Source organism: Ptychodera flava, chromosome 21, assembly GCF_041260155.1.
Source record: "Ptychodera flava strain L36383 chromosome 21, AS_Pfla_20210202, whole genome shotgun sequence".
NCBI classification, from domain to species: domain Eukaryota; kingdom Metazoa; phylum Hemichordata; class Enteropneusta; family Ptychoderidae; genus Ptychodera; species Ptychodera flava.
In genome coordinates, this window is record NC_091948.1 from 22,941,290 (window position 1) to 22,956,569 (window position 15,280).

At 38.0% G+C, this 15,280-nt stretch overlaps 1 protein-coding gene across 3 annotated transcripts; it reads right to left on the reverse strand.

The window, feature by feature from the left end:
- Positions 1-1,008: 1,008 nt before the first annotated feature.
- LOC139121752 (monomeric sarcosine oxidase-like) lies at positions 1,009-15,175 on the reverse strand. 3 transcript variants are annotated; one of them, XM_070686882.1, is made up of 7 exons: positions 15,056-15,150; positions 6,392-6,564; positions 5,207-5,345; positions 4,298-4,439; positions 2,906-3,481; positions 2,105-2,245; positions 1,009-1,638 (listed from the first exon to the last, which is right to left on the reverse strand). In XM_070686882.1, the coding sequence occupies exons 3-7, from the start codon at positions 5,339-5,341 to the stop codon at positions 1,385-1,387; spliced, it is 1,248 nt and encodes a 415-aa protein (XP_070542983.1). In that variant the 5' UTR covers positions 5,342-5,345; positions 6,392-6,564; positions 15,056-15,150; the 3' UTR covers positions 1,009-1,384. The 3 variants fall into 3 exon arrangements, with proteins under 3 accessions (XP_070542983.1, XP_070542984.1, XP_070542985.1); XM_070686883.1 differs by lacking the exon at positions 6,392-6,564 and having other exon boundaries at positions 15,056-15,175; XM_070686884.1 differs by lacking the exons at positions 6,392-6,564; positions 15,056-15,150 and adding an exon at positions 7,239-7,302.
- Between the last annotated feature and the right edge of the window lie 105 nt (positions 15,176-15,280).

Here is a 15,280-nt window from a genome sequence, read left to right on the forward strand (position 1 = left end):
TTTCTTTTGCTTCATACAAAACGGAAGAGCTGTATGGTCAAATTGTGTGAGCCATTAAACTACAGTTTGGCTGCTAGTCTTTTTCTATGCTCGCGCAAACAAGATTATTTGGAAACTGAAATGAGTAGTACACCATAAAGGTAATAGCTGATTTATTATGTTGTTTTATCGTTCGATTTCTCAGTGTTTCTGTGCCTCGTCAATTTCACTTTGAGATATAGACATAGCTAACAATGTACAACTGGCTTAGCAAATCTAAAATATAATGCAGAAACGTTCCAGTAATGTATAAAAGATAAAATTTCTAGGTATATGCTATAACGGAATCAGCCATCATCGTTATGACTGCCGCGGGCATTCGTTTTGATTGTGGGTAACCTGTGAGACAGCGCCATCTAGCGGTAACACATTAGTTTGTCACAGAAGGACTTCCACTGGCACCCTAGCACATCAAAACAAAACGGGTCAGGGATCTCAACTCTTTATGAGACTTCATGTATTCTGTATAAATATTTTTGTGTTTGTTTTTAAAGAGTAAAGATGTTGTCCGTTGCTCGCAAAACATTATCGGTAGAAGAGTAACTCAAGCAAAGGATTACAAAAGACTACCCTAGGGTCAACCACATATCTTGGCCGCGGCCACCACGATCAGTAATTCATTCAAACTGTGCGGACTCCGTGGGGGGGGGGGGGGGGTGACAAGCTCAATGTTTCAATAGGCTCGGCTTTTTAGGGCTGCTTCATTGTAATTATGTACTTTTCTTCCACAAACGATTTATGCATTTCAACATGGAATTGTTTTCTCGTTATGTCTGGAAATGTGCGTGTACTGTGATCACGTTGGAAACCGATTTCTTGGCAGGTGCAAAGCATAAATTGTTTACTCATGCTGTGTCTTCATAGTCTCGGATACCAAAATTTACAGGAAAATGGTATCGATTCCTTTGCTTGATTATAGTTCTTTTTTACTTCTTATAAAAACATTCACAAATGATACTAAAGTCACGATTTTATACGAATAAGACATTTTACTTTATTGTGACTTAAATAATTGCACGCGAGATGTTGGAAACTTCTTAGACTTTCTGATCTTGATCGGTAAATGGACTATACGCAAATGTTGTTTAACGGAAAAATTGTACCATTACTCAGTGAAAAACGTAAAATCACAATTAAAAAGTTAATGTAGAAAATTGGTGTAAAAATTGACAAGTAATGCGTTTGAAATATGCCTTTTGATGAAAGATTAACAACAGGGTAAACAAGCGATATTCACAAATAAAATGTTTTGTCATAAACGGGTCAAGTTGTGCTCAATCATGCACTACTGTTAGTTAAGCAGTAACTGAGAAGTCTTGCAGATCATCCTGGCTCTTCTGTATCACTAAAGTTTTGATGACACTTTCGGCTTAGCTCTGAACTTGGCCCTAAACCTCTCTCGCGGAAGGTCATGATCCCAGCTTCCAGATATGACCATCCTGGCGGCCATGTTTCCGATTTCATCCGACGCCATGACGCCGTATCCGTTGCCGGCGACTGCGACTCCAAGCCTTGGCGTTACCATATCGCAGTACAACATGCCCGTGGGGGTGTGTCCTGTGACGCAGGAATCTCCATGAGTTGAGATGACCTTGATATCTGAGGGAAAGCGAGATGGAAATTCAGCGGCTAGCACTTAATCGAGATATTCTGGGATCAAAGTGTAAGTGAGACCTAAAGCTACACTTTCGGTTTTAAATACAAAATAAGGATCGCCAGGAGCAAAGTCACTTAAAAATTTTCAAAACATAAAACCCCACTTTCCTATTGTATCTGGCTCAGACAGTTAATGTAAGTGTGCATTGATATCTATAAATTTGCAAACGTCATAAGAATCTTCGAGAATATTTTGCAGTGTGACTTCACTTGCCGCAACAAACCTATGAAATGCAGATTTTTGTAGGAAGAGCCAGCATAATAGTTTTAAGGCTACAGAGACGGTAAAATCAAATTTTGGCGAAGCAAATTATTATAGAAACGAATGGGTATTTAATTTCAGTACCATATCAACACTGTACACCAAACTGAGAGATTTTGCACTGCAGATGTTAGATAATGGTCTCACCTCCCACGAGTTCTAAAAGCAAGTTCATGAGCTGCGGGTCTGCAACAAGTTCTGCGGGATCTCTCTTCAAATAATCAACCACTTCCTTCTGTGTACGAAGTTCGTCAGTTGTGCGTCGTCCTATCTTAATATAGTGTTTCCCTGGGAAAATTAAAGACACTATAGAGTTTAGATATTCTATATTTTAGCTCTGTACGTGAATTCACCAATCTATTAGTTACTATGAAAATTGAATGCAGTAAAGAAAAAATTGATCGGAATTTTAGTGCTCTGTCATGTTGAGAGCACAATGCCAAGTGGTCATTCTCTTTCACATTACTCATCTGCATTCCATATTTATGGTAGTATGTGCCTCGAAAGTGAAAGACTTAAACTTTAGGTCAAACTTTTCTCAATGAAATCACGGTGCAAAGTTTTGTACTATACAGGAACAAATTACTCTACGTTTACCGATATTTGAAATTTACAATGGCCGCCATGCCTTTGCCAACTCCATGGGGCAAAATAAAACTTTCGATTTAAACTACTAAGACGGAGAAATTTTTTATTTATCCAGGAGTTTTACAATGAACACCATGTGGCTATAGATCAGGAACGGCTTGTTAAAAATTTGAGAGTTCGATCAAATATATCTCCCAGAGGCGCATTCTTCCTTATGTGCTCACAATGAACTGCAAGCGTTTGTTCTGGCGTCACTGAGGGATAGATTTGAACTGCTAACTATAGATGATCGCTTTCTGTGATTGTGACAATAAAAACATCGACGACGCACGCAAAGTTGATAGTGCATTTTGTACTTGCCATTTGGGTATTGAATCGGCGGCAAAATGTAGCAGTGCACTTTATCAACTTGATCTTTCCACATCACCACCGGCATCTTCCTCAATCTTGTTACGTCTTTTTCTCCCAGTTCTATGAAGGCAAGATCCTGCTTGAGTGGCGTCAAGTCAAGTTCCTTTTTTGGGGGAAGTAAATTGCGAAATCCGATAAAAGCTCCGGGTGTCAAAAGGACCTTTCTTGCAAGGTATGTTTGTCCATTCACTGTGGTTACTACCATACGCTTCAAACTGTCTGATTGGTCGAGTTCAGTCACCTGGTCAACCACGTCATCGAATATGTCACAGCCTTGCAAATTTGCTGCTGTCTGCTGTGCGAGAACTAGTTTCCTTGGACTTACAAATCCTCCTTCCTCAGTATGAACTATGACATCATCGCTCAATCTGACGGACAGGTAGGGGTAGCGTTTCGAAACCACATCCCGGTCCAATATCTGGGCCGCCTCCTTCATGTTTGCCGCCGCTTGACAAATATTTTCCATGTGGGGATCGCTATTTCGACCAATAAACAGCTGGCTTCTAATGGTTAAAAACGCGATACCTGTGAATAGAAAAACATACCATCGCTTTATTAAGCATCGTGAAGAGGGAATAAAATTATGACACCGGTGATATTTTTTGTTGCAAATACTGCTATAACAGAAAAACTTTTAGAATCCCTCTAGTGAAAAACTTGAACACGCACACTGGTGTGAACTTTAAAACTTCACACAATTTTCAAGAGACAGTGTGTGTGCTATTTTGATATGGTACAGTGCAAGACAGCGAAATATATCCACTGGATTAAGAAGTAGACAAATGACATTGACAATGACAGTGCAATTTCTACTTATATTTTAGTACATAACCCTCCAATGCTTGCGAAAACTCTCAAAGTTTTAAAATAGCCGTGTTGGTTTAAACTTTTCAAATTGATATAAAACAGTCATCATAAATTCAAACATTTACCTTTTCATATCACTTTTACACCGACGACTTAAATACACCAAGTCTAAGAGAATTTTGCTGACGACAGCAAAATAATTTTTTAGTGAAAAAAACTGAAAATTGGAGATAAATTCTCGGAGGCACTTGCGTCATTTAAATACAATTATGTAAAACATTATTGGGAAGAATTTAACGTGTCTTTGTGTTGTTTATAAATGTTGTATTTTTCCTTTCATACGTTTCTATATGATGGTTGTATTTTAGATTTGTAAATCTTGAGTGCCCACGAGAGATAAACTCTTTCCAGACTGAGGTGACCAAGCTATCCTTGTTAAACAAGGTCTAATAAATAAATAAATAAATAAATAAATAAATAAATAAATAAATAATATTTTATAATAAATTTTTCAAATTTGCAATATTGCAATACCTGTCCTCTTTTCAAGATCTCTACATCTGTCGAGGGTCCTTCTTGAAAGCTTGTTCCATATGGGATCATAGAGGAGCGCTGTTAATATTCGACCTTCATCATAATGGGACCCAAATATTTCATTGCTGTATTCAAACCTATTCTGGAAAAAAAGTCGAAAACGCCGACCTGTATTCTAGCGTTGATTACACCAATATTTTCGCAACATGTAAAAAGTCATGGCACAAACACAGGGCCAAAACCATAAGTAGCGGCTCCCGCAGCCCTGCTGTAACAGTGATTGCACGTGGGGGAGGCACTTCCACTACATTTTTTAACAAAGGTATGACACAGGAGTTGAAAATATCTACCAATGAACAATCCAAAATATATGACACATTATTTGGTATTTTCTTGACAAATAGCGGGACATTTTTACGCTATTCTACTACATGTTATTTTTTTGCTGAAGTATGGGGAAATCTCCTTTGTTTCTGACCCTTACTGAGTTTTTCGGAAGAAAAATAGCCCATTTTTAGGAATCTTGCTCGTTAAAAATGACCCCATTTGGGCGACACACACCCGTTCACTATCTATTGGAGTCCCGCGGATGATTGCATCGACTTTGGAGGCACTTCTATTTACGCAAGAGATATCAGCATATCTGAATATCACTTTGGCAAAGCTTCATTATGAAAGCAACAAGACTTTCTGACTGGCGTCCCTGGTTTTATGAAGCAACGTTACCCTATATAATTACGGTACCGTAGTTAACTTTTCCATTATTTGCCAAATGTACTTACCGAAGAGGCGACAAATTCATTCTTATGATAGCAAAAATGACACGTTCTCCTATCTTTATATGTATAAACAGTAGATTGTATAGATTGTAACTACAATTGCTATGACCATTTTTATTCAATGACATACCTGTGGTTCTTTTGGTCCGATGAGACAGACTTTCAAGTGTGGATCAATGAGTGTTGCATGCCTGGCCGCTGCTGATCCCATAGGACCAGCGCCGACGATACATAAATCATAAACCTTGTGAATAGTAGTTGACATAGTTCTATACCAAAAGAAAAAAAGAAAAGACAACTGTCTTTCAACATAAATGCTGTACGATTAACTTTTGGAGGGGCTATCCAAGATTATGCATCATGTAATTAGACGGAATGTGGAACACATAAAAAATAACTTCAGGAAGAATGAGGTGAATTAAGCAAGGATTATATACATCGCTTAGCTTCCTGGAGAACTTATTCGAATTGTTCTCTACAAGTTCATGCATTTAATTAGACTTGGTTCAAGTCTGTGATTTGTGAATGTTTGAGTGGAGTGAACGCAATGATTTGTATTCTGCTTTCATGTGAAACGCGCGCGTGAGTGGACGCGATGAGTAGGGTGAACGCTATACAGCGGAGTTTCACCCGGAATCACAGGGTGAATCCGGCAGAAACTAACTCACCACTGCGCAGACTCAAACGTGGCGCATTCAATCGCTGGGAAAACCTGGCGTGAGCTGCCAAATTCCGGATAGGTTTGTACGAAATAGGAGAAACACAAGAGAAACTATTATAAATGATTTTATTTTTTTAAAATTCATCGACTTGAACCAAGTCTAGCATTTAATGTCGGTGTAGATTGCAACTTCCCCCACCATTCTTCCCTCTCTCTCTCTCTCTCTCTCTCTCTCTCTCTCTCTCTCTCTCTCCTCCTCTCTCTCTCTCTCTCTCTCTCTCTCTCTCTCTCTCTTCCTTTCAAGTGACTGTAAAGTAGTTAAAAGTGCTGTCGTGTGCGAATTGGTGTGAATAACTCGACATCACGCATCATCTGAAAATGAATTATGAAAACTTTGTAACTTGAAGTTAGACTGTCCCAGATTGACAACCAATACACAACATCGACCATGTATATTGACCAAACAAGAAAAGAGGGAATAATTTAAATTTGTGTCGCGTTGTACACTTAAAAAGGTTTACTATATCGATCTTCACCATAAACAAATAAAACTACGACTAATTACATGATACCGTATTAAAGGGGAGTAAAAAGGAAAAACAAGTATGTTCACAGGCAATTCTGCAACTATACAAAAGCCAGCTCTAGACGCACCTCTATCCTTGTATATATATCATTCAACTCAACCCGAGTTCAGAGTCCAAGTCTGTCCCGTTGCTATGGTTGCAAATTCCCAGGGAAACTGTAGCCGATCCGGCGGCAATAACACACACGCGGTCTCCGGACAGCCCTCGTATAGGCTTCTGGCCACACAGAGGATATTTTCGCTAATAACACAATAACGGTCAAAAAATTGTTCTCAATGGATTGGTATGATAAATGTCACAAGTCATACAAAAAGAGAGGGCTTTTACAAGTTACATAAGCTCTTTGAGGCTGCAGATCGTGCTGATACCAACAGTATCTTAATCCTTTGCGCAGAGTTGCCATTCTGTTCACTAAATCAAGGTGAACTAAAATTCAATCGACATGGCTAATTTCTAACACATAATATATAGCCGACACATGACACAGTATACAACATGAATTACAACATTATACTACACAAAAAATTACTGAACACACTGTCTGAGTATATCACTAAACATTTTATAACGAGTTTGTTTTTAGAACTGGTGTCAGTCAAACTACAGTAGCAGGTACCAGATGGCAATGAAACTTGGTCTTGAGAGTAGTATTGAGCGGATGAAAAACAAGACTCTGTTCCAAAATAGAGTTTATTTCTAAAACTTCGACGTTTCGATTCCACACAGGGAATCTTCATCAGGAATCTAAAAAACAACAAATTACAGTAAATATGGGACTAGTAAAAACGAAAGAGAGCAACACTGGCGTAAAAACATTAATAAACTATTCGAAAAGCTGAGTTGTTGGTTTATAAAAGGAACTATAGCTAAAAAATCAATCTGTACAGACGAGAAGAAAAAAGTTTTGAACTTACAATCAGAAGACGAGTGAACACTCAGTCTAAAAGTAGCGATGTTGACCGGCCGGATCGTACAAAGCCAATGGCGCGAAATACAATGAAGGGAGGGCTCCCCAGAACAAACAACTTACAGACATGAGGAAAGGACTCCCTAGCTGTAGATGAAGCGGATTTGAAAACCTATAGGAACTGTACTTTATTCACCAGTCCTTTTTATTGATGCCGTTGGGTGACAGTGTACCAAGCTTATGAATGAAATGAAGTTCAAGCTGCTTTCTTATTTTATCTGCTTTTGAATACACTTTACAAACCAGAGAAACGAAAATTATTGATGTTGTGCCCGGGTTCATGAAAATGGTGGGCTACTAGAGTATGTTTATGAGTTCTGATACTGTATAAATGCTCATTAATTCTAGTATGGAGTTCACGCTTCGTTTCGCCTATGTATAATTTGTTACACTTATCACAGATAATGACGTAGATGATATTGCGTGTATTAGGCCGCGTTCAAAAAAGTGGTGAGGGGGGGGGCTGGAGGAATTCAGGGGGGGATTCGAAATTTTTTGGGGTAGTCGAGGGGGGGGGGGACTTGAAAGTTTTGCTCTGCCTATAGAGGGGGGACCTGAAAATATTTTGACTCCCAACATTTGATGTCGTCCAATGGTTCTAATGTTAGTAATAATTAACAAAATCTAGAACCGATTTGTCATATTTTATGTCTTTAAATCTCAAAAAAGTCTAAAAATGTATGAATGCCATTAATTTTTCGTAGAACAAGTTGGCCTTGTAATGGGGCAGGAGCTACAACTGTTTATAATTTTTCAATATTTCTATGCAATGTATCAAACACAGTTTCTTGGTGTCTCTCTACAGCATGCTGCTGAAAACACAATATTCAGTTTGTCAACAAAGCCCGTTTGTCTAAATACTGGTGATAATTGAATGATGCAAATGCACGGTACACGTAGGCTGTGTTGGCAAGCTGAATACTGGATAGCTCAACATTCTGTAGGGAGTAGAACAAGAACACAATTGTATAAACTGAACAAAAATATTGTCAAAATAAAAAGTTAGTACAACTACTGCCCTGCTACTACATACTGGCAGTGACAGTGATACATGTAGCTCTGACTCTGATGTAGTTTAAGAAGAGTTTCGGTCATAGGACACTCAATTGACAGTGAAACATACATCTACTTGTACACAAGATCCAGCCAGAGAGCAACGCATAGAAGACTAGGGGACTAACAGTTACCATGGATATTTGAATTCTGGCATATGAGAAGAATCAAATATTAGAGAAAAAAGATGGGGTCACCATACTTGATCATATGTACGATGAAAAGTCAGTTTTTCTAAAATCACTTAAAATCAATATATAAAACCATTCATTTCAAGTTCATGCAGTGAATGAAATTTTCACATCTCATCGTACCAATAACACAAAAGTAAAACTTTGAACAGTAAAGACTCTAATTTAAATGAAAAATGTGTGACTAAATGGAATCATTAATTTTCTATCAAATTTGCCATTATTACACCCAAAATTTCTGAGATTAAAACATTAATTTCATGGAATATTTTAACCTTCCAGTATTGTCAATTTTGTAAAACATTTTATAAGTGGCATCTAAGCTGTACATATGTCTTGTACTTATGAAAAAAAATTCTCGGTAGGTCACTGTGCTCATTTTTTCACAATTTGGTTAAACGTAGCTAGGAATACACAAATTTCATACTCTCTCATGATTGTCATTTTGTGTGCTTTTCAGCTGGTGCCATTGAACTGGCCACAGTTGGATAAACTCAAGTCGGCTTAGACTGAGAAATCCAAAAAGTTCACTGATGCATTTAAAAATGAATCAATTTAAGAACTTGCCCTAGGTATATGGCTCTACAACCTGCTGATAAGAGGTAGTGTTGAACATTTGCGTGCAGAACGACACATTACATGTTTTTTTTACTCTGTGTGCATTCCTAATTAATATGCGGCTATATGGTAATTTGGGGGGGGGACTTGAAAATTTTTGAGGGTATCGAGGGGGGGGACTTGAAAATTTTTGAGGGTATTGAGGGGGGGGATCTGAAAAAAATAAGATTTCAATTGCGATTCCTCCAGCCCCCCCCCCTCACCATTTTTTTTTGAACGCGGCCTTACATGTTACATGTCCGACAAGAGGTTGAGATTTTCCAGTGAGTTGGTTAGTTATGGAATTTTGTTTTGTTTTCAACATGTGGGGACATGCTCTACATTTGTTGCAGGGTGTACAAGTACCTGGTTCTGTGTCGTTCTGTGTGGATGTTTTAGTCCGGGCTTTTACCAGCATTTTCTTTATGTTTGGTGGTTGTCGGAATGCTACAACAGGTGGTTTGTCAAATGTAACTTTTGTTTCTTGATTTGATTGAAGGATAGGCCAGTGTTTGTTGATTATGGAGGAGATGCTGGGTAGTGACGGGTGGTACGTCAGCACAAATGGAATCCTCGTAGGCTGATCAGTGTGTTTATTTTTTGTGTAGTTAATGAGTTTTTCCCGGGAATGATTTCTTGCTTTGTTGATTGCAGTGACGATTGATGATTGCTTGTAGTTTCTATCCGTAAGATGTCTATGTAGGTTCTCAACTTCTTTATTGTATAGATCAGTGGATGAGCATATACGTCTGTAGCGAAGGGCTTGACCTTGGGGATTGATTTAAAAATGTGACGAGGGTGACACGATGACGGCAAGAGGTAAGAGTGTTTGTCCGTTGGCTTGCTGTAAACCGTAGTGTGTATTTTATTTTCCCTCATCATCATCTTAGTGTCCAAGAAGGAGATTTCGGTGTCGCTGTATTCAATGGTGAATTTGAGTGAGTGATGGATGGATTAAATTACAATATTCGTGGAATTGAAGGAGTTCTTGTAGAGTTTTTATAACATTCAAGTCCTAAGGGAGCCTTCAGTAATTACACGGGGGTGGGCCGGGGGAATTTCACGCACACCTGTAACGTAAAATGTGACCCTCCCCCTATCCTCCTGTCTAAAATGTGACCCTCCCCCTTGTCCGACATTCTAAAACTTGACCCTCCCCCCAACCACTGCGGTATTCTCCCCAGGAATAACGGAAACAGTATCAGCTAATTTACATAACAATTGGTTCAATTGTTATGTTAGGGACAACTTACAGAGGGAAGGGCTAGTGTTTTTGGAGGGACAGTCGCAATTTGTCACGCAAGAATTTTTTAAGAGATATAGTATTTCATACATTTGAGGGAGGGTCACCATATTTTGTGCAACTATAAGAAGGCAAGATGTGGCTGATTTAGAGCTTCATCCAAAAATATCAAATCATAATACATGGAGTCTATCAGGCAAATTATTGACAATTTTCCCCCACAAAACATGCTATATCTGTATATTATGTATGTTCGATAATGTATTTAAATGTACTTTGCTTGAATTGGGAAGTAAAATGTGCATTTGTGTACAAGAAATTGATTTCTGATTTTCACCTAAAAAGTTGGTTCAGGCTATCCAATCATGGTGTCTACGATAAAACTATGAATAGTGTTTTCCAATACAAAAATAGGTAAATCTTTGCATTTGTGTAGTCTTGATTGTTGATATTAATGTTCTTGATTAGACTAGAGTGTTTACATATGGTTGTGTAAGAAATTTGATTTTATAATTTCACCAAAATGTCGATTCACTATGCATGGGGGTCTATGATGAAACTATGAATAATTTTTTTTCAGTACAAATTAGATAAATCTATGCATTTATGTATGCTGGATTATTTACATTATTGTTCTTCATTAGACTAGAGTGGTTACAAGTCCATGGTTGTGCAAGAAATTTGATTTTGGAATTTCACCAAAATGTCAATTCACTATGCATGGGGGTCTAAGATGAAACTATGAATATTTTTTTTTCAGTACAAAATTAGATAAATCTGTGCATTTATGTATGCTGGATTATTTACATTATTGTTCTTCATTAGACTAGAGTGGTTACAAGTCCATGGTTGTGCAAGAAATTTGATTTTGGAATTCAAGTTCACCAAAATGTCAATTGACAATGCAATGGGGTCTATGATGAAACTATGAATAATTTTTTTTTCAGTACAAAATTAGATAAATCTGTGCATTTATGTATGCTGGATTATTTGCATTATTGTTCTTCATTAGACTAGAGTGGTTACAAGTCCATGGTTGTGCAAGAAATTTGATTTTGGAATTTCACCGAAATGTTGATTCACTATGCATGGGGGTCTATGATGAAACTATGAATAATTTTTTTTTCAGTACAAAATTAGATAAATCTGTGCATTTATGTATGCTGGATTATTTACATTATTGTTCTTCATTAGACTACAGTGGTTACAAGTCCATGGTTGTGCAAGAAATTTGATTTTGGAATTTCACCAAAATGTCAATTCATTATGCATGGGGGTATATGATGAAAATATGAATAATTTTTTTCAGTACAAAATTAGATAAATCTGTGCATTTATGTATGCTGGATTATTTACATTATTGTTCTTCATTAGACTAGAGTGGTTACAAGTCCATGGTTGTGCAAGAAATTTGATTTTGGAATTTCACCAAAATGTCGATTGACAATGCAATGGGGTCTATGATGAAACTATGAATAATTTTTTTTCAGTACAAAATTAAATAAATCTGTGCATTTATGTATGCTGGATTATTTGCATTATTGTTCTTCATTAGACTAGAGTGGCTACAAGTCAATGGTTGTGCAAGAAATTTGATTTTTGAATTTCACCGAAAGTTGATTCACTATGCATGGGGGTCTATGATGAAACTATGAATAATTTATTTTTCAGTACAAAATTAGATAAATCTGTGCATTTATGTATGCTTGATTATGAACATTATTATTCTTCATTAGACTAGAGTGGTTACAAGTCCATGGTTGTGCAAGAAATTTGATTTTGGAATTTCACCAAAATGTCGATGGACTATGCGATGGGGTCTATGATGAAACTATAATTTTTTTTCAGTACAAAATTAAATAAATCTGTGCATTTATGTATGCTGGATTATTTGCATTATTTTTCTTCATTAGACTAGAGTGGTTGCAAGTCCATGGTTGCGCAAGAAATTTGATTTTGGAATTTCACCGAAATGTTGACTCGATTCACTATGCATGGGGGCCTATGATGTAACTATGAAAAATTTTTTCCAATACAAAACTAGGTAAATCTGTGCATGTATATGTGCACTTGATTACTTATATCAATGTTTTTGATTAAACTAGAGTGGTTATAAGTCCATGGTTGTGCAAGAAATTTGATTTTGGAATTTCACTGAAAAGTTGATTTACTGTACATGGTGGTCTATGAGAGAACTATGCACAATTTTTTCCTATATAAAACTGACAATATCTTTGCATTTATGTACATTTGATAATTGATATACACTTTTCCACCTGTTGCATATGTTTTTGTCGCTTGTCTTTTATCAGTTTTAACTGTTCAAGGTGTTTAATGTAGGATACCACTGCATCTTCTTTGCTTGTGAAACTTGTGGATAATGTGTACGTATTTGTTGATGATTTCCTATTCAGGAAATACCACAAGGACAATCAAAGTTTTGGCAATAAAATCAGCTTCTGTCAAAAGTGACCTCCCCCCAAGATAGGTTTATAAAAAGTGACCCTCCCCCTTGAAGTGTTTTCTAAAAAGTGACCCTCCCCCCAATTCCCCCCCCCCGCCCACCCCCCTGTAATTACTGAAGGCTCCCTAACATAATTTAATAGCCAATGTGTTGAGCCATTTTTTGCTCACGTGTTGACACACGTGAGCATATGTCGCAGCGATGTCTGTCTGTCTGTCTGTCTGTCTGTCTGTCTGTCTGTCTGTCTGTCTGTCTGTCTGTCTGTCTGTGTGTCTGTCTGTCTGTGTGCTCAATATCTCAAAAACGGCTCATCAGATCAGAATTAAATCTGGTATATAGATTCAGTTTGCAATTGGCAAGAACTGATTAGTTTTTGGTGGGTGTGGCTTGCTTATTTTCCCGGATTTTACTAAGCTATTAGCACTCATAAATTTGAGCAATGGTATTTATCAAGTACTTTATTACTCTATAGTGCTACTAAATAAACCCATCTTAACACTATTGAAGCTTGAGCATGAGATTATGATTGGCTTACTTTCCAATTTGAAAAGCACATACATATGTTCGTATCTACCTGCCTCACCATAGGGAACAGTTGTCATGTCCATCCCCATGAGTGGAGAGTGGGTAGGTGTGTCGTGGTCTCAGCACAGGTTTCTTGTTGCTATCGTTTATTTTTGTACGTTATAATATGTATTGCCAATAAAGATTTAAGCTCCCAACCTTTTGGTGCCTCAGATTTTTGTTGGAACTGCTTATGCAAAGTTTTGTGTCTTCTTCACTCTGTCATGCATTTGTCCTTTGACGAGTTTTGTCACTGTGTTTTGTCTATTATCTGATGCATCTGATTGCCTAATGCTCCATGGCAAGCAAGGGTAAGCTACTAATCTGTGGACACAGTCACAGGATTACATGCCATCACTGGGTCAACTTTGACAAAAGTAACTTACACTCGCTTGGCGCATTAAGCAATCAAACTAACTGATGATAAAACAGCTAAGATTATCACAGGACAAATACATGACAAAATGCATGCAGTCGTAGCCTGTAGAGAAAATTAGGGTCTATGATGCAGTGAAGAGAATAACTTCAACGAGAAATCTTCAGAAAACCAGTTTAATACGAACAAGACATTTTATGTTGATGGTATATTGGCAATATATATCATACTCAAACGTATGACAGCAATTAAGAAACCTGTGCTGAGACCAAGACACACCTACCCCACCCAACCCATGAGGACGGACATGACAACTGTTCCCTAGGGCCTCAACGTTGTATGTAGCCTCAATAGCCCGGCTAGCTCGGTGGCGGCATGGTAAACCAGCTCCATGGTGGCAGCGTGGTAAACCTTCAACTGGACGACGTCATGGGCCTATCTTCATGCAAATATTATGACCCGTACAAATAAGAATACCCAGGCCACAGGTCCGTGGAGTTGCCGTGTAGTATAGAGTACTAGTATATAGTATAGAGTATAGTATATACTGCATAGTATCCCTTCTCTCTATGCATGTACACCGTTAACTCCGGACACCTGTGACCCAGGCCTATTCACGATACAATTACGCAGTACATGTACACAAGCAGAAGGTGACCCCGCAGCTGACCCCGGCCTATCCATAAGTTCACGTACACGCTATGTGACCCTGGCGTATGCACAATACAAATGCATGTTCACACAATCAGCACTGTGGAAAATGACCAAGGCCTATCCTCAATTAGCTGTGGAAACGCAGTTATCTGTTGGCGGGGTAGCGTGAGTTGCTATGCGGGTCAAAGGTCAACCCATATATATATATATATATATATATATATATATATATATATATATATATATATATATATATTGTGTGTGTCATTTAATAACTGCACTAAATGATTCAGTACATTTATCAAAAAATTGTTCCTCCCCCCTCCTTTCTTCAAGTTCCTCTCCACATTTGGAGTAACCGCACGTGCCCCTTGTAACTTTCAATTTTTTAAGTGACTTTTCCCCTCCGATTCCTCCGACCCCTAGAGATGTAAAAGTGACGGCTCCCTAACAGCCTTGGAACTTGTTATCTACTGTCAATCACTTACAAAAGATAAGATAAGGTGTGAATCAGAAAAATGTTGCCAGACGAGGTCACACACAGAACTTAACGGTGTTCTCACAATGCGTAACGCTTCTATATTTATATAGGTATTATGAGTGAACTTCAGGGTTGCCATACCTTATTCTTGGTGTATTTTCGTAGTGCTTCGCGACGATGTTTCAACACCCTTGGTTGCCTGTCCTTCCACTTCCTAATGACGTAATTGCATGACGTGTAGGAGCATAAGTCAATTTTCACTTGCAAGGCGCCACCATACGGTAGAATAAGAGATTACTTCGATAAATTGTAAATTTCTCGCTGTCGTACCTGGCGGCGGTGGAACACTTCGGGTGGGGTGGGGGG

What these genes read in the sequence shown, in the direction of transcription:
- LOC139121752 (XM_070686883.1), bottom strand. Translation starts at nt 5,341, where the DNA reads ATGTCAACTACTATTCACAAGGTTTATGATTTATGTATCGTCGGCGCT. An exon ending in TCGGACCAAAAGAACCACAG is followed by an intron (nt 4,440 to 5,206) that starts GTATGTCATTGA and finishes CTTTTTTTCCAG; the next exon opens with AATAGGTTTGAATACAGCAA. An exon ending in GCTTTTAGAACTCGTGGGAG is followed by an intron (nt 1,639 to 2,104) that starts GTGAGACCATTA and finishes GCTTTCCCTCAG; the next exon opens with ATATCAAGGTCATCTCAACT.